General features: G+C 44.7%; 1 protein-coding gene across 1 annotated transcript in view; it reads left to right on the top strand.

Moving 5' to 3' along the window:
- Nucleotides 1-23518, top strand: part of LOC147688856 (protein QNR-71-like) — a 54052-nt gene that overhangs the window by 11390 nt on the left and 19144 nt on the right. Inside the window, exons 2-5 of the mRNA XM_086941761.1 lie at nt 7441-7590; nt 7716-7865; nt 8084-8230; nt 8329-8487. Coding sequence (XP_086797887.1) covers nt 7441-7590; nt 7716-7865; nt 8084-8230; nt 8329-8487 — 606 coding nt within the window. The remainder of the gene's footprint in view (nt 1-7440; nt 7591-7715; nt 7866-8083; nt 8231-8328; nt 8488-23518) is intronic.

Raw genomic sequence — 23518 nt, 5'->3', positions numbered from 1 at the left:
CCCTTTACCCACTTGATGGACAGTTAACTCGAGGGACCCCGGCGCTCTTTGGTGTGATGGCAAAGTTAATCAGCCCCCCAAAAATTTGTGTTTTGTCGAGGCTGGGTAGGTGTGCGCTCTTCCCATATCTATTGTCGAAAATTAGCTATGATGCTTGATGGAGGCCTTTGCATAGATGACTTTCACTAGCTCAATCCCTGTGCAGTTTCTGTGACCACAAGCTTCTCTGATCCGTGCCTTTCCTTTTATACATACAAGAGGCATGTGAACTCTCATATAAGCCTCGCCTGTTTGGCCCTGCCCCTCACACTAGCGATGTGCAGTTTTCCCGCCCGGCCATGCCCCACACAATCCGCAAATTCGCGGATTGCGAATTCGCAAGATTCGCCCCATGCCTAACCAGGACATTTACGGGTTTTCATAACCTGTCCTGGCAGAGGCCACTAAATTCGGTACATTTGTGAAATGTGCCAGTTTTATTTTTTTTTTAAATGTGGTCACTCTAACAATTGGATTGCAGTCTTAAGTTCTAAAGCTTTGAAGATGGGGAACAACTCCCTCACTTTGGAACACGCCCTTCCCAATATTAAAGGAGCAGAACTCCTAATCAAGGAGTTAAAAAGGGTCATGCATGAAGTTTAACTAGCGTTGACCATGCCAGCAGGCCTGGCTTTAAAGGAATGTTGTATGGTAATATGAAGATTTACAAGTAAACCGCATGGGAACGGATGTTTTTGTGTGAAAGGAAAGAGGGTGTAGGGAAAAAAGGTCCGATGGCAGTTGCACTTTAAAGCCAGACCTAAACATCGTTAATGACTACCCTCCTCCCATCTGTTGTACTGCCAGAGAAACACTATATACATCATCTAGCTGTCTTGAACACTTTAAAAGCATTACAATGTCGTGTGTGTGTGCCCCTGATAGTTCAATTTCAGGCAGCTGGATAAATTAACATACGAGCACAGCTGTGTGGAGGGTAAGTACTGTTTTAGGGAAGCACACAACTTCAGCCCTTGCAAAACGTGTACTTCTTGATCCCCTATTTTTGCTGAGCCAAAGCTCCTCTCGTATCTCAAAATTGTCTGGGGACAGCTACATTGTCAGGCCAGCCCATAAAAAATGGGGAAACAGCCTTTACGATGAGGTAAATGCATTGCATGCCTTTGCCTCCTATTTTTTAGCGCGCATGTTATTACCACAAATATGCATTTACAACGCATGGCCATACCACGTAATTAAGGTAAGTTGGTCTCCCACCATGCCCCCCCACCACCACACACAAATATATTTTTAAATCTAAAAACACTGCCTGGTATTGGTATGAAATTTAAACACGCGTGCTAAATGCGAGGCAAAGGCATTTGATGTATGTACCAGCGCTTTGTACCATCGTACAACCATAAACGGGAATGCTGTCTCGAGGGGAAGCAAACCAGTAGGCCTGCCTGCTCTAAAACATGGGGTGTTAAAAACATTCTTTTAAATGTATTACGGTTAGCATGAAGGGTGGATAGGAAGTGATGTGAGATGATTAATCTATCGGGACTTGCATTGGCTTGAGGGAGAGGCATTCATGACAAACTATGTTGACTTTGGAATGAATAGGCTCTTTCAATGTTTGGAGGTTCAATCTCGAGGAAAAGTGAGGTGGGTGTCTTGCATAGAGGTAAATGAAGCCTGATTTCTTTGAATGCTCTTGTTGGATCCCGAATATTTGTAGATTAGGTGACTCTAATAATGAAAGGTGATGGGTGAGATGTTACTGGCCCGCTTAGAAGAAGTGATGAGATGGCTCTGGTTGGTAAGTGGACCATTCACATCCAGGAACCTTTTACAGCCTTGTCACAAGATTGTGTCCTGGTGGGTCTACTTGGCTGTCTGAGGTCAATAAAACAAATACCATTGAGTTGGGCCAACTTGGTGCTTAACGGATGTTTGTCACCCAAGGGGTGGACTTGTGCTTTACAGATGCACTTGTATTACGATTTCTCATCTTGAGCAAAGTAAACTTCTACTGATTAAGTGTTTTCTGGCATGCTACTTACTACACCCCGAATGACTTGCTTTATAATTTTTTTGTGGTGTTTACTGCAACCTTAGCTGGACTTCTATGAAGATGATTATTTTAAGACTATCCCGTGGCAATGTCGAAAAATAAGCAACCAGTGACTGGTTCTTACAAAAGTTAAAAAAAAAACTTTAGTGGTCCGGTCTTACCGTGCGTAAACAATGACCCCAGTGTTTTTATTTCCAGCCCCATGTTTCAAAATAAACGAGGGGAAATAACCTACATTTGGCAGACTTATTCTTGCAATAACGTTATAAAATTAACAAAACATACCCTGTAGCAGCAATTTTAATGGGGACATTTTTTAAAACCTAGTGGTGCCTTGCATTTTATGGATTGTGAAGACTAGGATAAGCTGCCACCTCACTAAGCTCTCCAATTGCAGGCTTCTACATTGTGACGACTCTTGTACTTTATAGCGGCAACTGTAAAAATGAGACAGAAAAATTGCCATTTTATTAGGCACCTGAATTGCAGGAAAAGAAAGCTAGTATTTAAAATGAATATGAACACTCTTCTAGATGTCGCTGAAGAGAAAGGAATATCTTAGTAGATGTGCCCAAGCTTTGTGCAGTCAGTGTATGCTCTGCTAGGCAGAAGCAAAGCTTGAATTCCAAATTAACAGACCAATGGAATAAGCTTGCTGACCAACAGCTTCTCTATGCAAAGTATGCATGATTTTATTTTGGAAAAGGGAGCCTGGAAACACCTAAAAATCAGGATGGAGGGCATTGGCGCCTTCCACTACACAGTAGCTTCAGCTGTTAACCAGTTTAAATATTAACCTAACCAGCAGTCAATTGCTGTTCAAGTGGCACCATTGCTATTTGAATGAAACGGCACCCACAGCATATGGGCGGCATGCACTAGGTGCTATTCCCCCTCCTCCCCATACACGCCACTGCACATGCACTACAGTCACCAATTATGAATATTCCAAAAGTTCCTCATCCATGTTGGTGGCCTAAGTAGGTGCACACTCCGGCCTCTGGATTGAAAACCATGGTCGTGCTCCATTCCAGACTGGCCTGATCCCTCTACTGGAGACTGCATCTTCCGACAGTGGGAGGTAGGGGACAGCTTGGCCCAACTCTCAGCTCCTCGTCCCTGGCATCCTTGTGAGGGTACTCTGTGTATGCCGCCCGAGCCGGGTACTTGTTTGCACAGAACGGCTGCATGGTTTTGGTGCATGGCATTCAGATAGAGGGACACAAGGTGGTGCTTGAGCTACTGCAGCGAGTGGCCTGTCCCAGCCCAGGGGCCAGTGCTTCATGCTATTCCTCTGGGTCAGTCAGGTGCCACTGCTCAAAGCCTGTCACCATTGCGCATAGCTCTGCAGAGCGAGGCACTAGTGCTTGGTTCAGGGTTGTTGTGATGTCCTCCATGGTGGATCTGCTGTGCATGTGAGCAGCAGGCTTTATAGTAACGACCTCCATGCCACAAAGCTGCGCTGGGGGGAAACACTATATTGCAGCTCTCTATGCTGTGGTGATGTCAGATTAGAGGGTTGGGACACTGAACAGAGGCATCGCTCTAGTGTTTCAGGCGCCCACAGTAAATAGTGGCATAAAAGCATGGCCGCAGCATGGGTGCACCAGGCATTCGGCCTTTAGGAGGCAATCGGCATCGTTCTGGGGGTATTTTAAATTAAAGAACTGTGAATTTGAATGCAAATTACCGAAGACTTCTGCACTGTTCTGTTGCCTTGTATTTTTCCTTTAGTATTTTTTATACAGTCAGTTTTTTTTTTTTAGAATTACTAGTGCCAATTAAATCACTATTTTTAAAAGTTACTCGCAAAGCGTAGGCTTCGAATACACTTACCAGCATTCTGATTGGCACTGTAACTCACTCGACTCTATTCTTCCCAAAAAAAGCACCCAGAAAAAGAAGAGAGCTAACCCCGCCCCTTGGTACACACCCGAGCTAAAATTATTACGGAAAGAATGTAAAAAACTGGAGCGTTTCTGGAGGAAAGACGGGACAAGATCCAGACAAGATGTATACCGCACCGCCATGAGAACATACAAAACGGCACTGCGTAATACCAAGAGGCAGTTCTTTGACGAAAGAATCAAAAAATCCTCCCAACCCCGCTAGCGAAACCTTCCTCATCATGAAGGAACTGCTCAAAGTACCAAACCCTCCTTTAGCTCTAGACACCTCTGAGGACAAATGTAACAAATTGGCAAACTATTTTGACGAAAAAATTCAAAATATTTTAACCACCCTGCCCCAAGTTAATCACAGAACCGACCCAAACTGTCAACCAGCCATCCACCTGGATTCTTTTGGCCCTGTGTCAGTGGACGAAGTACTCAAAACCTTGGCCATCATTAAAAGTGGCTCCCCTAGCGAGCCAGTACCCATGCGTATCCTAAAAATGATCGCGCACACACAATCGCCACACCTGTTACTGACCGTAACACCTCACTGCTTCAGGTAGGGGTTCCTCCTGGATGGAAGAGAGCCATTGTCAAAGCCCTTCTTAAAAAGCTGCTCCTAGACCCAGCGGATTTGGCCAATTATAGGCCAATCTCCCTACTCCCCGGACTTAGCAAGGTCACGGAAAGGCTAGTCAATAAAAAACTCTCTCACTTCCTGAAATCTAACGGCCTTCTCCGGAACTCGCAGACTGGACAGGGTACGGACACCGCCCTTTTGGCAGTAGTTGAGGAGGCCAGATGCAGTCTGGACTCTGGAGGATCAGTGGCAGTGATCTTCCTGGACCGAAGTGCGGCCTTTGACACTGTTAACCACCAGGTCCTCATCCAGCGACTGACATAGGGGGGGTAGGAACGACCCTGTCCTGGCTCACGTCATTTCTGAGCAATCACACCTTCCAGGTTTGGGAGAGTAACATCGGATCAGCAGCAATTCCCCTCCAGTGCTGGGTACCACAGGGCTCTTCCCTTAGCCCAACATTATTCAATGTGTATATGTCCACACTGCCTTGCTGTTAATTGCGATATACAAACCACGAAATAAGGGTGTGTATGTGTGTATATGTGTATATATATATATACTTTTTACTGCAGACATTGCGAACACTTCCGATTTATCTGGACAGTAAACAGCCCAACATCATCTAACAAGCTCTCTAATTATTACAGAGCTGCACAAGGTATGTCGCCTATGTCTTTTTTAATATGTCAATCACACTACGTAATGTAAGTAGCCCTTACATTAAATCAATCCTCGCAATTTTCTAGATCTGATCGACTTTGTGCATTAGGTCTGCAACAGTGCCTACCCTTGAAAATTAGCTCACTACATTTGATGTACCAAAGTGAGTATAATATAGCCAATGGTTACAAAGTATACTGTCTGTCAATTTGTATTTGTATTCACTTGATGTGTATCTGTTTAAACACTTGAAACCATACAAGACCGAACATCGACCTTTCACATCAACTCCTCAACATCATTTGTGTAGAAGGACACCATGATACATTTATGATTTTGGTTTTCCTTGTGATCATTGGAGCTGATGTACTGTTATGAATTGACCTGTTGATTTGGATATACTACCTTTCATAACTTTTACGTGTAGAGTTTTGTTCTATGTCTATCCCCATGATTTTCTTAATCTTTTTCCATAAATAACTTTGAATATTATTCCTTTTTTGCTGTGTATTTCTTCTCTTTATGGTATTCGTTTACCTTTCGTCTTGAAATTTGAAATTTAACTGTGTAGTAATCCTATGGATACACCTGGTTCAATCTATTGAAGAACCGATAAGTACAAAACTATTTAAGTGAAGTGACTCTGTTAACTAAATCCATTGTAGTAGTCTTTTTTTTTTTTTTTTTTTTTTTTACACGCACTGGCATAAAAGCCAGACCTATTGACTTTGCCAACTAAACTTTGACACTACTAAGTGGGGTAGCAGAGGTTGAGGAAGGGTGTGTGTACTGCGTCCTGTGCTGCTGTCCCCATAAACACTGCATGAACTAGCTGCACTATGCACCCCCTTCTGAAGCTGAAGTCAACCTCTGGTTTGTGCTTGCTAAGGACTGCTGGTAAGTTATGTGCCTGAGAAGCAGACATTTCAGCTACAAGGCTAGCAATGCCACGCAAGCTACCCAGAGCGCATTATTTTCCCACACTGTAAGATTCGGAGCAGCTGCTAGGGAAATGTAGTGGTGGGGCAAATTAAAAAGAAACTAACTTACCTGCTGGTTGCCACCACCTCTCCTCAGCAGTGTTGTGATTGACTAGGGGAGTCAATGTGCTTCCTGGAGATTACAGCAATCACCAGCATGACTGCAGCATCGTGATTGGTCTGCCTCAGTTTGGTGCTCAGACACGGAGTGAGTCTGCATGTTCTCCACCTGGTCTTGCAGTACAGCCAGGTGGAGAACATGCTAAGGGCCAAGGTGCCCAGCCAAACCGTCACACGCACTTATGGTGCAGCAACCACTCCTCCTTGTGAGGACAGCGAAGCCCACACTAACCTGGCTATGGTTCATACAAAAAAATGAAGTAACATTAACTTATCATTTTATTTATTTTTCCATTGAACTCAATGTGGCGACTTCTCAGCAGAGGAGCTGCGGCTGGATAGGATGCTTATACTTCTATTTTGCTGTTTTTTGACTACTATGTACCTTATTAAATCGCAGAGGCAGTGCAGGATCGTTGTCTGCTTGTCCTTCGCCCCTTCACCGATTTTTCTTCTACACTTCCGAAGAAATTTAACGCGCGGGTCAATCATGATTCTACCGCCAGGTGCCAATAGAGGCACATGCAGCCAGGACTGTCTGCTTTGCACTGGGCTAGCACTGCCCCTCCCCCACACTGTCCTGATGAAGACCCTAAGTGACTACCCAATGGAGCACACTATGGGTTGAAACAATGAAAGGCCCAGATTGACCAAGGCTCTGCAGATCAAAAGGAGCACTATCAGCTAACAGAGCAATTGGTCCTTTGTCTAGCCATTTGTTTTCTTTTCCCCTTGTACAGAAATCCTAATCACTCTGTGTATATACTGCACAATTGTTGAGCACTAAGCACATATGTCGCATGGATCACCTTTTATGTCAATAGTTTACCCTATGTTGACAGCCTTGATCTACTGCATACGCGAATATACATGTACATAAATAGTAGTCACGTACACACCGATTCATGGTCTTTATTTTGAAAATCCTCTTTGTTCAGGCGTGAGATACTCATGGTAAATTTTTTTTTTTTTAATTTAATTGTATTACGCATGTGACACTTGGTGTGCTGATAAGTAACTTACGAGAACCCAACAGAACCACTTTTTTGATTAAGAATGTATACCCAGGTTCTGAGGGACACAGGGTCACCCCATTTTTGTTAAACTATGTACCTTAAGTGGACTGAACCACTTATTTTCGTTTAGGTTTTCGTGATGTGGCCCAACAGCGCAGAACCTGTTTCCCAGGTCATGGCCGTAAGCTGGATGGCTGGTCTCCAAACAGCAACCCTTGGGATGAGAAGAATTATCCAGCCTGGGCAGAGGGGGACTCAAGATGGGCCAAAAGCTGGAAAGGTGACAACTGGTTACTGACATTCATTTTAGTCTTCTATTGGTCATCAGTTTGCTGAAGTTCCTATATTAGCCCTGTGTTTAAACATTATCAGACCTGCGTTTGTGTTTCTTTTCCCATTTCATAGGTGGAAAGGTTGTGGCACGCTTGACCAGTGACAGCCCAGCTCTTGTGGGATCAAATGTGACGTTTGTAGTCTCACTGGAGTTCCCCAGGTGCCAGAAGGAAGATGAGAATGGAGACATAGCGTATGATCACAGTGGGACGTGCAGAGATGGTAAGAATATACTGCTTGGCAACAAGATTGCCGGACTGCCACCACCCCAGTCCATCCCATGGGCGTCTGAATGGTCCTTTTGCCATGATGCTGGATTGCAACAAATGTATAAGTTTCAGCAAACTATGGTCTTTGGCGTTCCTTTTTAGTTATGAAGACCTAGTTAAAGTGTTTGACTCTTGTTGCTTATGTTGGAACTATTCTTGAATGTGTTGCAGATCCATCAGTGCTTTCAGGTACATTTGTGTACAACTGGACGCAATGGCTGGACTACAGCTCTCCAGGATACTTCCCAGATGGCAAGCCTTTCCCTCGTCACCATGACAGGCGGAGGCACAACTTTATCTACATCTTCCAGACACTTGGTAATTTGGTTTTATGAATCTTGGCTAATGTGGTAATTGGCTGAAAGTCCAAGTTGCCTTTCTCTTGGCCATGCTTGCTAACTTGTGTCTTGTTCTAGGTCAATATTTCCAGCAACTGGGAGGGTCTTCAGTGGTCCTTTCCTTGAACACTACAGATATCCCCCTTGGCACCCAACAAATGGAAGTGTCTGTATATAGGAGGGGACGCCGGCAGCACACCCCAGTCGCAAACTCGAGTGCTCTCTATCTTGTAACAGGTGAGCAACACAATGATGAGTGTTAATTCCTGTGGGCTACAAAACCCTGATCTCCTTTGAGTAGCTGCTCTGTATTTACAGATATTAGAATTGTTTGCAGCGTGGCTACAGTTTAAGGCAGTACTGTAAATTTTGAAAATTGGTGCCAGAATCTCCAAAAAGGATTGGCAAGTAGGGCAGTATAGTGACATCCATGATTTATCTTCAGGATAATAGTTTATTAGGACTAGAAATGCATGGTTGAGCTTTTTTTTTAGGCCTAAAGGTGGAGTTGTTCCTTAGGGGCAGGAGCGAATGACGTGTCTTTGGGGAGGAGTCTGGGAACGGAAGTGAAGCAGAAGCCACTATATAGAATGTTCATGGGAGGGGACAATAGTCTGCCCTCAGTACCCTCTGCGCTGATGAAAGTGGTTAAACTTGCTTATACTAATTTTTGGCACTTCGGCAGAGTGCAAGGGATGTATAGTATGCGGAGTAACCAATTTAAGCAGCGGTGCCGGGGACATGACTAAGTGTAATCAATCTGACTTCTACTTGTATGCTATAACAACTCAATTTGTGGATCTTTGGGAGCGGGATCACTCTGATGTGTACAGTGGCTGACCTTCAATCCCTTTAAAACGGAAAGGAATTGCTGCTTTCACGGAGTAATTGCAAGCTCACCACTTGGCGTGGCACAAGCAGAAAGATTTCCCCACCCCATGAACGCATGTAAAACCATGGGTAACTCAAAGTAGGGAAATAAAGCTACAGTCTCCAGTTTGCAAAACTGAGAGACAGTGATCCTACTTAGTACAATTGATTTTTAAGAACCATTTAAGGCTGACTGGAATGAGGGTAGATGCAGTTTTGTGGCTCGCCAATTGAAGTTCTATGGAGAACCAGGACTTGAGAACCCCCCCGGTTCTGAGTGGAGATGGGACATGGGCTAGGTACAGGTTAGCACTTAATAAACCTGTCATTTAAATCCTTAAACTGGGCAGGAAGTTTTGACTGACCTGGACTTCAGTGTTGGCTACATTTCATGGTTCCATCTTGGTGGTAGCCTCCATCAATGTGCTACAAAGTTGCAAGCCGTATCAACTTGCTGGATACTAAGGTTTCCAATTTCAGTAGGCATCTAGGACTGCTTCTCCCAGAAGTCGAAGAATTCACCCTCTATGGCAAGTAGTTGCTAATAAATATTTCTTGTGTAGGCTGGCTTGTCATGTGCCCCATTTGTCAGGTGTTTGCCAAACATGGAATTACTTAACTAACAGAAGTTTGTTTAACCGCCTGACTTTACTAATGGTGCATATAGGGGGCCAACATTTCAGTTACTGGGAGCCTTCTGTACCTCTTATATATTTTGACACCTGATCCATGGATTGGATCATTGCAAGTCATGGGATCCAAAGAAAGGTGTTCGGCAGTAATTTGCTGATGAATTTCAGCTCTGATTTGAGGCATCCATATTGCTTTACCTGCAATTTTTAAAATGGAACCAAAAACCTGAACGAAGCATGTAGCTGTAGGCCTTTGAGACCATATTCTCAAAACACAAGCCTAACCATTCGCAAAATGTTTAACTTCCCAATAAGTTTACAAATCACTTACAAACATTAAATCTTCCCAAAGCACAAGTTACACAACATTGAATCGGAAATAAAAATGTCCCTACTATCAGCGTGGGCCATTATCCTATATATTCCACCAAACCAGATTGTTTAACTCCCTGTTTAATAAAACTTAAACATTACATTTTAATTTGTATATAACCGTTAAAACCACAGCTACAAATTCCAATTACTTTCCAGGAATAATTTTAAACCCAGAAAATTGACAAAGGGCTTTACACTTGATCTAAATGTCATGGCATCAACAATTGTTTTATTTGGTTAAGTATGCACATAAGGCAAAGTTGCTTTCCAGTCTCTCGAACATAGGTGATATACATATCTTTTTTCCAAGGTTCTTACCTCTGGGTTATTTCACTTTATTCCACAACCCTAGGAGCAGACAGTTCCTCCTTTACTTCTATGGAGCCATCTGATTTCCAGCCCTTAAATTGATTATCTTCCATTCACAAGCAGTTGTGTAATTATTGCCGAGCTTAACTTGCTGTTAATGTCTACAAAGACTAGACTTAACTGGTTGGAAGCTAGTTGCCTATTTCAGAACTGTAAGGTTATAAGCAACACTACACCAGGGCTTCAAATTGATTTCCACCCTAACAGCTTGTACCATGGAACAATTTGGAAGAGTTTCCAAAGTTTTCAGATAATGGCCTGCCTTCTCCTAATCCAATTTACCACTCATTCAAATCTCCACTCTGCTTAACATCTGCGGTGGTGCCAAGGTTTTATAAACTTTTGACACCAGCTCCAAAGAGGATCCACCAAAATGTCATATCACCAATTGAAGATGCCCTGGATTTTACAGTGGGTGCAGTGTCCAAAGTAACTTTTTGCAAAGTGGTATCCAAATCTATAAAGCTTCCTCGAACGTTCAAATCACCAATAGACCCTGTGAAACACTTGTTTTGAACCAAAGGTGGCCTTTGTTCACTCCAGATGTAACTAATTTACAATGGTTACAATCCATTTACTTTGCAACCCAATTTGTATATTATCAGTTATCACCAAATCTGCATGGTAAGACCAGTATATAGTGCCCACCCATTTTTGGCAAAGTTTCGAAGTATTCAGGAGGTGTTCTAGATTCAATGCAAATCGAGTAGGCACTAACACTTCCTTGACGCTATGCGCTTTAAATGGGAATTCTTGAGTCGTGTAGAACAAGCTCTACCCTGGCCCAGTTGAACTAATGTATTTCTTTCAGAAGCCCTAAGCTTCTGTGACTTTCCATTTGTTCCTACGTGAGTCACAAAATATCTTGGCTAACTAAATCTAATATGGTGTGAAAGTTAAAGGAGGGAGCCACCTGGTTCAGTGACCTTATGGGCTATATGTTTAAAACTGTGACCAGTTGCCACATGTCCTCCTTTAAAGCCTGCCTATTCAATCTGAGATTGATTCTCAAGCCAGTTCAAAGCTTGATTCAGGTTGAACATTGGCTCGTATATTTACTAGAATAATCCACTATTAATGTTTCAGACTGGAGTAGTTATCTCTTTATGGATGGGCTCATTTATTGCACAATTCCAGCTTCCCAGATTTTTGCCAAGTTTGGGAAATAGTACGATATGGCTAAACAAATATTCTATTCCACCACTCAGGATTTTGCTTTCATTCTTGCAGGTAGATGGTCTGTAGCTGCTGCTCTTGATTAAGGGAACAGAATATTTTAAAGTTATGGTAAAAAGAGCATCTTTCACACTTGTAAAGATTGTCTTGAGGGGCCAGACCATTGTTTGACTAGAGTTCTTTCAAATCACCTATCCACAGGCAATTCAGTAACCATGCAATGTGAGAAAGTAGTGGTACCGCTAGTCATGCGAGACTAATTAAAAATCCAGTGCATTTTTTTAAATTAAAAGTAGCATTTGTTCCCAGTTAGATTTTTGCATTTGGGCCTTATACCTTTTTGAGTAATAGACTTGTATTGTCGTCAATTCACAGTATATCATTTAGACTATCATCCCCTTTCTTTGTTTATCCTTAACTTCTTTTTTTTTTTTGCATTGTACATTCTTTGTATACATTTGACCACAATTTAAATTATCCCTTTTTTGCAGTTTACCTTTTTTATTGACCTATTATACCACGCTATTCCACTTTTTTTTTAATTGCGAGATTTTTTAACTCCTTAGTTCTGTGCCAGCAACACCTTTTGATTAACACATGTAGTTAAACATCTCACCAATCAAATTTTCAAGAGTAGGATAGTTTCCCTTGGATTTAATTATCAATCTTACTAAGGCTCTCCAAGGGGACGGATACTATCTTTTTATGTAAACTACCTGAAAATCCATGATTAACTTAAAATGCCATACTTGAATGAAAATATAATTGGACAACTTGGTTTGCCTTGTTTAAGTTTGAACTATGAAATGTCCCATTTACACCTACCATTTTGAAGCGCAAATTAAGATATCACATTTTCGTCTGCCACGAACCAGAGGCAGATACGGTAACAGAAGGCCACAAGTGCTAATCGTGACCAACGTAATGGAAGCTTGAAACTGTGGGAGGCGCGAGGAAGCACAATAGCAGGAGGAGCATTTCAAAGGTCCTAGGGAGCATTTACTTTGTTGCAAAAGGCATGATTTGAAACAATTGGTATGCACGTTTATGAATCTGAAATTTCAGCAGCTAAAGCTTGATGCAACATTGCACGATTATAGCTAATTGTACTTTTTCTGACCAGGGAGTTGGAAGCGGTTTCTGCTTTTCAGAATCTCCTAGGAGACAGACAGGCTCAATCCACACTTTGGACTTAAGCAGTTCTAGGGGGTGCCGCTCGCTCAGAGGAGTTTGTTTGCCACAACCCTGCTCGTGCTACTGGAGTAGCTGTTACCTGTTCCACTCTTGTGACTCCTGCCGGTGAAAGGAGTTTCCAGCCGCGAGGCCGCAGAGGAAGCGAGAGGCACGGCCCCGGGACTGCGAGGAACAGCCTCCAACATCCTCAGCTGTGTCCTCTTCCCGGGTGAGCAGCGCCCCCTCCCAGTGCCCGCCCCCACCGAAGTGCTCTTTACTCCTCGCGGCCCCCAATTCGCGGGTGCCGCTCGCTCAGAGGAGTTTGTTTGCCACAACCCTGCTCGTGCTACTGGAGTAGCTGTTACCTGTTCCTCTCTTGTGATTCCTGCCGGTGAAAGGAGTTTCCAGCCGCAGAGGAGGCGAGAGGCGCGGCCCCGGGACTGCGAGGACCAGCCTCCAACATCCTCAGCTGTGTCCTCTTCCCGGGTGAGCCGCGCCCCCTCCCAGTGCCACGCCCCCTCTCTACCCGGGAGTACTTTAGTAAGATCCGTGACGCGCAACGCGGGACGCGCAACGCGGGACGCGCGCGGAGCTAAGCCCGGGCCAAGGGCGGGCCCGTTGTTGCCCGTTGTTGCCCGGCAGTGACGGGACCGGGCCACCTCTCTTGGCTCTTCACACCGTCCCAATATTCAACTTGCAAGCTTCCACACATGTCCGTCATGCCCGGTAGAACAAGAAGTAAAACTAAAACAGCGATGGCCGTAGCCCAAATAACTGGGCCTATAGACCAATTTATATCCCGGGTTAATGAGACAATCGATCACAGTATCTCTTAACTGGAAGGAAGAGTATCCTTGGACCTTATGAATGCTAAACGCTCTTCCTTGGGCCCATTATCAACTGTAAGCTCACCTCCCCAGCAAACTGTATCTAATCGTTCCCTTCCATTACCTCAACCTGTTGTTGGCCCACTTACAGTTCCAAACTTAGTTGACTTATCAGTCTCAACTAGAGTCTGCTTCATCATTTGTTGACCTAGAGGCCACTCCAGACCTTGAAGCTTGCCAATCAATTGAAAGGCCAGAGCCCATCAAAGACAAATGCCCTCAAGCATCAGGGGAAGGAGTCATTCCTGTATCGTCTGGACCAAGGAATATACCTAAGACCAAGAAAAAACCTAAAACCAACACCAGGAACCATAATCTTGTGTCACCAGCTCCAACTTTAATTTCAGGTATTCCTTGTTGGGTCGAAAATATGGTAGCAGACTTAACATCAGATCTTGAAGCTACTATATCGGCTCAAATTAAGCCCTTAATGTCAAAAATTGATAGACTAACATCACTAATCAACACTAAATGGACTAACAAGTAAAGTGGAAATGTGACCACTCAGTTAAAAGGGAAATCCAAAGAAGTCTCCTTGGTGAATAACATCAATAGTAACCTATCTAAAGTCCCTACTGCAAAAACCAAAGTTATACCTGATAAACCAGGAGCAGCACCGCTCCATCAGGCTCAAAGGGGGGGAAAAGTTCCTGCGCCTTTACCAACTCCTAGTGGTATAGACCCTATTATAAAGCCTCAAACACCACACGGCTCCAAAAAAGTATCTAACCAATCTGTTAAGGGTCCCAAGAGCTCAGCCACCATTTCGACAGCAACTACCTCCCTTAACAAGCCCTATGATTCCAAAACAAGGCCGGCTCGCTTTAAGTCAATCAACCTGCCGCCGGAAGTCTCACCCTTTGTGGTTGTACTGACGGGGGTGCCACCACTGAAGGAGGGTAGTAGAGAAACCCTTGTCGAACTAAAGAATAAATGTGCCCAGTGGCTCCACCTTCACAAACCACTGCCCAATAACATGTGTGGCGAAATACACGCAGTTAGAAGAGGGGATTGGGTGGGTAGAAACACCAAGACCATAGCAGGTGATGTTATAACTATCATCTTTAGGGACGTAGTGGTAGTGAATTATATTTGCAATTCACCTATTAGTGGGCCGGCTACTCAAATTTACCCACTCCCCTTGTCTGTCTTTCTACCCATGCCCCCCAGACAATATGCCCCCCAATTCAGCTTTCCAACAAATAGAGGGTATATGCATGCTCCACAACATACTATCCATCAGTGGCAGCAACCATGGCTAGGTCCACCTCCTCCTTTTGACCCCTTTGTATCCCAGTTTGCCCACTGGAATAGATTCAGCACGCTAGAAGAGGTGGATTGACTTAATTATGTTGAAGCTCTCCCCATGCATTTTGACATCAATAGGGGTGCGGGGAAGGGTACACCAGTCATGTTTTACCCATTATGTTCTAATTCTCCAACTGAGTCAGCCGCTAGCCTGACCAAGCCACCATCCCCTGCCTTAGAGAGGGAATGTGTAGAATCCCCTAGTTTTAGAGACCTCATTGGTACTAGAGGGAAAACCACCAAGGACAAAATAAAAATTCTTAGTTGGAACCTTGCGGGCATTCATAGGAAACTGTATCTGCCTGATTGGAGTGATCGGGTAGAAGCACATAAGATCTGTATGTTTCAAGAGACTTGGAGCACAGAACCACTCCACCGGGTTGGGTTTGTCACCTTTTTCATCCCAGCAGTGAAACCAATGAATGGAAAGGGGCGCCCTTCGGGGGGTCTCATTACTTGGGTAAGCATCTCCCTGAACTGTAGAATAATATCCAAGCAGATAAATAATCCAGACATTTTAGGCATCCTACTAGGTACTCCATGTAGTGGTCTGACTCTAGCTCTTTACAATGTTTATGCTAGAGGCACTAAAAATGGGCATACCTCACCCGTAATAGCAGATCTGGAGATGCAGCTCAGGGATTGCAAAGGAGCTAATCATACCATAGTAGCAGTTGATTTTAATTGCACCTTTGAGCCACTCCCCCTAGATGGTATCCCTGATTTGGGCGAAGAAGACAGCAGATGGGGCATCCCTTCACTTTCCATCCCTCCGTTTAGGCGCTGGACCAGCAGTGCAGTACAGCTAAATGCACTGACTCTTGAGTTTGGGCTAAGAGCCGTTAACAGCCGTACACCTTCTGACCGGATGGGCACCCCGACGTTCAACAGGGTTGGTCATACCTCAAGGATTGACTATATCCTGTTGGACCTGGGGCTATGGAGTAGGGTAGAAGACATGTCAATTATACCGACTGTCGAGAGCGACCACAACTCGCTTTCTCTAACCATCATGAATCCCTGGTCTAATGAAGCACTGTCAGCACCCTCCAAATGCTCACATAAGGTTACTGTTGCCTCCTGCGGAAGGCGCTTAAAGTGGGACAAAGTTGCCAGTAATCCTGACAAACCTGCTAATATAGAGTTGATTCTTGCGGCCTCACAAATAGAATTTGACTCTATTGACTTATCCACGGCAGTGGATAGGGCAACACCCATTTTTGAGGCTGCTGTTAAGACTATAGGGGAAGTCTTCTGGGTAAAGGGCAATGCTGGGAGGCTTACGTCCCAGAATAAAACCAAGGGTATGCACGTCTGGTATACTGCAGCTTGCAGGAAAGCCAAGTCCCGGCTAATTGAGGCCGTTAAAGGCAAATCTCAACCTCAAATACAGTTAGCCAGGAAAGAACACAAGAGAACATTAGGTCTAGCAAAAAAGGAGTGGGAGGAGGCCTACTGGTCTACTCTTAAAGAAGCTAGCTCCAAGAGGGATCCAAAAAGCTTTTGGGATACTATTAGAGCTCAGAATAGGCCTGATAGTGATCTAATAACTTGTAATATCCCTAGTCAGGCGTGGGTCCAACACTTTTCCAAGCTCTACACCCGCCAAGCTGATCAATTGCAGACGAGCGACTCACAAGGGGGGGTTGGGGGCTCTTCCATGCTCCTTCCAATTAGGAACATCCAGCCTAGCGACTTTGATTTTACCATCAAGGAGGTCGAATACGCAATAGGCACTATTATTCCTCAAAAAGCGGCTGGCCCGGATGGCATCCCCGGTGACCTCTTAAAATCAGATACTTCAAGGTGGGGAAAACTGATCCATTCCCTACTCGTTGCTATCTGTAGGGGCGCCCCCGTCCCCTCCTCGAGGAAGGGGGCGGAGGTGGTCCCTATATACAAAAAAGGCCCCAGGGATGACAAGGCAAATTATAGGCCCATTAGCCTGTTAGATATTAGCCAAAAAGTAGTTGGCAAGGTTCTACTGCTAAGCATTCTTAATTGGGTAGACGAAAATAAAATCCTTACTGACTACCAGGCGGGCTTTAGAGCTGGAACTGGGACAATCGAGCAAGCCTTTAGGCTTATGATGGTCTACTGGAAAGTTGTGGTCATAGGCAAGGGCAGTCTTTATCTCGCGTTTATCGATTTAAAGACTGCCTTTGACCTTGTACCTAGAGAGACCCTATGGAACGTCCTGGCCGATATGGGGTTGCCGCACTACTTGCTTGTGTTGCTTGTTAGGCTGCACGAAAGTAGTTTTGCCCAGATTAGGTGGGGCCCAGGGGGGGAAAAAAACAGTAGTATCCCGGTAGAGAGAGGTGTCCGCCAGGGATGTGTGTTAGCTCCCACCCTTTTCTCCCTCTACATCAATGGGGTGGTTGAGCATCTTCGGAAACATCCCTCAGATGAACCATCCCTGGCTGGCGAACGCATACCAACCCTCCTCTTCGCGGATGATACGCTCTTAATATCCAAGACCCCAATAGGCCTCCAAAGACTTTTAAATAACTTTCAATCTTTCTGTGCTAATCGCGGCCTGGTAATTAACACAAGCAAGACCAAATATTTTGTTCTGAACCCTCCCCAAAAACCAGTCCGCCCTCCTATCCTGAATGCTGAACCACTGGAGAGGGTAGAAGCTTTTGACTATCTTGGGATACGCCTCTCACATAAAATGGATTGGACACCACACTTGGACAAAATGCTTTTGACCCACAAGAGAATAACAGGAGCTCTTTTGAAAGAACAACGCTCCTGCAAAATAAGACCTATAGCTACAGTCTTAGAAATATATTCCGCAAAGGGTGTTAGCTCTGCTCTCTATGGGGCCGAACTCTGGGGGTCATCTATTTCCGATGCTCTACCAAGATCAGAGATGAAATTTTGCAGAGCGATTATGTCTTTACCGCAGGGAACGCCCACGGTCCCTCTCATGTTGGACCTGGGATGTCGCCCAATTGATGACCTTGCAAAGTTTCGTCCACTCTTGCTCTGGGCGCGGCTTTGGCGTGTGGAGGAACTCAGCAAATATGCTCAAGGCCTGGCAGAAATCATGTCACTACCAGGGTGGCACAAAATTAAATGGTTAATAGACATGAAGTTGCTGCTATCCAAATTGGGCCTAAATGAAGCGTGGTCAAATAGAACTTCACCCCTGAAGCTTACGCTCAAGAAATTATATTGGGACTGGATCTCCTCAAAAAGAAACACTAGTTCTACTATGGGTAGGCTTACGGAGGATTTCTTGAAGTTTAAAGACCAACCCAAGCGGGAAGTGTATCTTGACATTATTGAAAAACCCTTTGATAGGGCTTTATATTTCAAATTCAGAGCAGGAACCCTTCCCCTCCAGTCTTTTACATCCAGTTGGAAACCACGTGAACAAACCACAGAGCTTTGCCCAGTGTGCTTAAACAAACCAGAGACATTGGCACATTTTATGTTCGAGTGCAGTGAGTATGCAAATCCAAGAAGGGTCTGGCTCAAATTTATGTCGGCAGTTGGGTACTAGGAGTCATGTGACTGCAATCAGGATATTAACGTCTGATAGCCGTGCCACCTATGCTTGTGTTTTAGCCAAATTTTTATCATGGGCTTGGTCCATCCGCACCAAAAGGCTCAAATTGACTGTTTAATTCCTTTTTAAAAACATAGTTGTTTCTTAATGAACTGTTTTGCAATCTGTGAGAATGTTTTATACATGCTTTTCTGATCTTACAAATTGTGTACTGTGATTTACGTGCTTCTTTTATGGTAATTCTTTTATCGAAATAAAGCCTTTTTGACTTGACTTGGATTTAGATCAATGTAAAACCAGTTAATTTGACACCATTGGGGTATGTCTTGGTGTCCGCGTAAAGATTCTTGGGTTCCACATGCGTGTGGTGAGACTTGTGGCATACTTCTTTTTAGGTTTATGCCTAAAGCTGATTGCCCTTAATGAATATGCAGTCAGATAACACAAATTGAAATATTTACGATTAAAGTGCATGTGGTCCAGTTTGACAGCCCTAGTGATCAAAAAGGGTCTGAGTGCCCACATGGAAGGTGAACAATAAGCTCTTGTGAAAGGTATCTGGAGGCGAGGTTACGGAAAGCACCCAGAGCTGAACTCTTGTGATGCCTACTGATATGAGGAGCACCTTGATGGATACAATCTGATTTGGTAACTTAATTTAACATATCTAACCTTTATAATGTACTTGTGTATTGCAAAAGGCTCACCACTGTAGGTATGATTCAGTAGCACTTTTGAAAGGGCGTTTTAAAACTTTTGACCGTTGGCCAAATTAGTCTGTTTGGCACTAGAGGATCTGACCCAGTGGGAGACTGCTGAAATGCTTTCTGCTTGAGAAAGGCTTTCTTTAAGACTTCTTGGCCTTGTGTGATCAGTTTGAATTTCTTATGAAAGTTTCACTTGCACTCCAGCAGACCTGACTGGCTCCACCTAAAGCACCTCCTATGCCTGCTGCTTTACACTCCAATTTCCTACTGTCATCAATTTGCTAAATAAAGGGCTCCAGGGTCCATGCGGGGTTTACTTGCACGTCCTTAACGTACCTTGAGATGGCACTCCAAACTGTCTTTGGCCAAGACCTCGGATTCCACGCAACACCAGTTTAACCTTTTTTTTTTTTTACCAACTTTCATTCTGCAAAAGGCATAATTTACTCCTGTGAAAATAAAAATCTTTCCCAGAGTGCCCTTGTCGCCATGCCACCACAGCACATCTGACTCCTACGGTCTGGGAATGCTTAACTTTGTGACCGCTCTGGTCTTCTTCCGCTGAATGGCCAGGCAGAGACTTCTTGATTTTTCCTTTTTGAAGGGGAGAAACCCTGACCCGAAAGGTCAAAACTCACTACTAGGTTCCTGGACCACTCCAGCTGATGTGCTGAACTATTACCTGAGGCTGGCCATCTTCTGCGCCCCATCTCTGCTGTCCTGGCGCAGGTTGAAGACCGCTCCCTGCACATGAGAAGCGCAGCCTTCACTGTATTCCAGTCTGACCTTTAGGACACCCTTATACAAGCCCAGAAAGCGGTGTCCTCTCCTGATTGTCTTCCTTGAAGGGTTGTCTTGGCTAGATCGCTGTGCCAGGTCCTTGCACTCTTCACACTCCACACACACACACACACTCGCACGATCTCACCTATGCTCCCCTGTGCTGGGCTGCCAAGGGGAATTTGTATTCTTGTAGAGCTAGACCATATGATACTCCAATTTGGTATCTGTACTGGACCTAATAAACCTCCTGCTAAAAATTCTCTGCCCACCCGCCCCAATGACCTTCGTTCTAATTGCATGTTTATGGGCTTTCATTAAACATGGAGTCCGCTACTCTCCTGTAACTGTATTAAATCATGCCGACTTGTTTTTGGTTTAACCCTGTGCAAATCGGTGCATAACTGTTTAGTGCTATGACTACACTAAAATCCATAAACGGGAGGGACCTGGCATGAGTGGCCAATGTGGCAGCACTTTGAATCTGCTCATCCTGTCGCCTAAGCTGCCTGCTGTATTGCAGCTTTACCCTCCGCCCTGCCTTGCAGCAAAGACTTGGGCAGCTGTGGTGAGTGGCCCCTATATTGACTAGGCCAGTTGACATTGAGACATGTCACACCAAACCATGGGCCCGCAGCAGAGGCAGCCCCCTGTTTCTCCAGACCCAGGGTTTTGAAGTCCACCTATTGGACAGTGGAACAAGCAGTGTTGCGAGCCCAGACACGTCAACGGATCTGCTACCTTCGTGATCCTATCCAATGGCTGGTGGGCCACCTCTGAGAAGAGGTCCAACAAGCTACAGGGCTAGCTTACGCTGCTGGAGTTTAAAGGCCGGCTGGACCAAGGGAAGTGGAGTCCTGGTCTGCCGCTGTATGATAAAGATTGGGAGGGAGGGGCTAACTGGCAACACAGTTCATCAATCTTGCTTGACCAGCCTTGGAGTTGGTTTACCAGTGATATCCCCAGATTGCCTCACTGGCTGCTCATGCTGTCTGTTTCGGAGCCCCTTTCCCCAGGGCTGTGGTAATCAGGCTAGTTCCTCTGACACCAGGTGCCTATTACCTGTACAGGGCCTATTGCACAATACCCCTCATGACCAGATGTGGGGATACAATGAAGTTACCGCCTTGCAAACCAATATATCTCTGACTTTACACAGAGTCTTGGCCCACCTTGTAAATGTAAATGTATTTGAGCTTACATAGCGCACAGCTACCCACAAAGGGTTTCCCGGCGCTTGCTTAGGGAACCCGTCCTGGTATTCCCCTGTGAGATAACCCCGGCAGGGTATTCACAAGGTGAAAGCCAAGCATCCCGCCGCGAGGGGCCGTTTGCCAAAATGAGAGATTTTCGAACTGTGGATAACCTTCCAGGAAACTACTAGACAGAACTACAAACGTTCACCCCAGACTAGTCCCCCATCCCCCCTCCCTGATAATTTATTAATTTCTGCCATCTGCTTTGTGGCCAGGATGTTCTCCCTCAGTGTTGCCTGGAACAAATTCTGACAAACTAACAATGGAAGATTGGGCATGGCCAACAAATGGTTGCACTACTGGGCTGTCCAATTAAGCTGTCATGGGGTGACCCAGCATAACAACTAGAACTCACGCTCCTAGACTGTAACTCACCTTCTCTATGGTGAACCAATGTCACTAAAGCAGTCCTCATACTGGTGAATGGCCCTTCACTTCATAGACTAGAGCAATCTCCTCGGTCATAGGGTGAGTTGCATCAAACACAATGGCGCAACTGGAAGGTTTTGGTCCATGGGATAGAATCTGCATCTCTACTCGGAAAGATGTTTTGCATATTATCTAAATATGCTTGTACACACCTTCAAAGCCAGTGCACCCAATTCCGAAATGGGAGTGATGGATGGGACCCCTGGAACTGGGGCTTTCTACACGCCTTACCACCTTTGCAGAGCTTGTCTGATACCTCAACCAAGAGCCTCGCTGTACACCTGAAGATGCATTGCCATGGATGACTTCGGTCCCACCTACATTATCAGAATCGCCAGCGAGAGTAGATGGTGGTCAAAAATTGGAACCACCAATCTATCGGACATGGGGTTGTCCCTGCAGAAACAATTGAATTTGGAGCACGTGGTAAACACTATGGGTTGGTTTTGCTGTATATACGTTCTTTAGGTAGAATTTTTTTTATTGCAGTGTGGGTAAAAACTGGAATGTATTTTTTTCTAATTATGTATATCTTGGTTTATCAAAAGTCCATTATTTTGGGAGAAATGAATCGGGAGGGGTGGAGGAGTTAAAGGTGTGTGTGTGAAGGGTTGAAATGATCTAATTTTTGGCTTCCATGGGAAATATAATTCTCCTACAATCCAAACTGCTAAAAGTATTTACACTAAACTTTGCATGAAAGTAGATCATTACTAGGGTCTTGCTTTTGTTTGAGAGTAAACCATCCATTCAGTAGTTTTTGAGGTACTAGCTTATTGGGCTTTAAAGTATTAGGACTTGTAGAGTTCTGCTGCTTAAAACTTCAAGCTATGATCCATGGGCCCTGTTGGTATTTTTTTCCATTTTTGAAAAATGGGATTATAGGGGTGCCTCCTCCGCAATGGCTGAGGAGCATCGCCCACTGGCTTAAGCCAGCAGGTAAAAAACCTCTTCTAACATCAGTTTAATTTTCACTGGCTGAGCCAGCATGCAGAGGGAGGGCCAGGACCATGGGAGGAGGGAGGACTGGTTTGTGGTGTGTTTTTGCGCAACACACACATGCCCATTTAGGTTTCTCCAACTGGGCTGTAATGAACAGCTGGGTTGGAGAAACGTTGACTCTGTCCTGAGCAGAGCGTCAACCTTGCTTGAGAGCAGCGTGGGGATTGCACAGGGAGTCTGCTCCAGTGCCTGATGGGACCAGGAAGAACGCTGAGGTGGGAGGTGGCTGGCAGCTTAAGGTAAGATCCTTATTAAATAAATGTAAACACCCCTGCTCCCTGCACCCGTCCCACCGCTTTCTTTGTGGCTACCACCACTGTGTGATTGACTAGAGGGTTTTTTTCCCCGACTTTGTAACTTGTCTGTTCAAGCTCGCTAGTTTCGTAATGTGGAAGGTAAGTGTCTTCAATGGATTCAGGGAGGAAACGCAGAGCTTTGAACAACTCTAGTACTACACCACGCACTGCAGAAAGCAAATTGAGTCCTTGCCAATAGTAGTACTATTTTACTGTGATGGCTGTATTAATAGGCCTCTACATGTTCTAAGCGTGTCTGCTTCCCAGAAAGTATAACTTGGTTTATTTAAAGTCCATTATTTTGGGGGAAATGAATTGGGAGGGGTGGGGGAGTTAAAGGTGTGTGAAGGGTTGAAATGATCTAATTTTTGGCTTCCATGGGAAATATAATTCTCCTAAAATCCAAACTGCTAAAAGGATTTACACCAAACTTTGCATGAAAGTAGATCATTACTAGGGTCTTGCTTTTGTTTGAGTAAACCATCCAT

The sequence above is a fragment of the Lissotriton vulgaris genome, chromosome 10, assembly GCF_964263255.1.
Source record: "Lissotriton vulgaris chromosome 10, aLisVul1.2, whole genome shotgun sequence".
Lineage (NCBI taxonomy): Eukaryota > Metazoa > Chordata > Amphibia > Caudata > Salamandridae > Lissotriton > Lissotriton vulgaris.
Note: the sequence above shows the minus strand (reverse complement) of the source record. Positions and strands in the feature narration are given on the sequence as shown.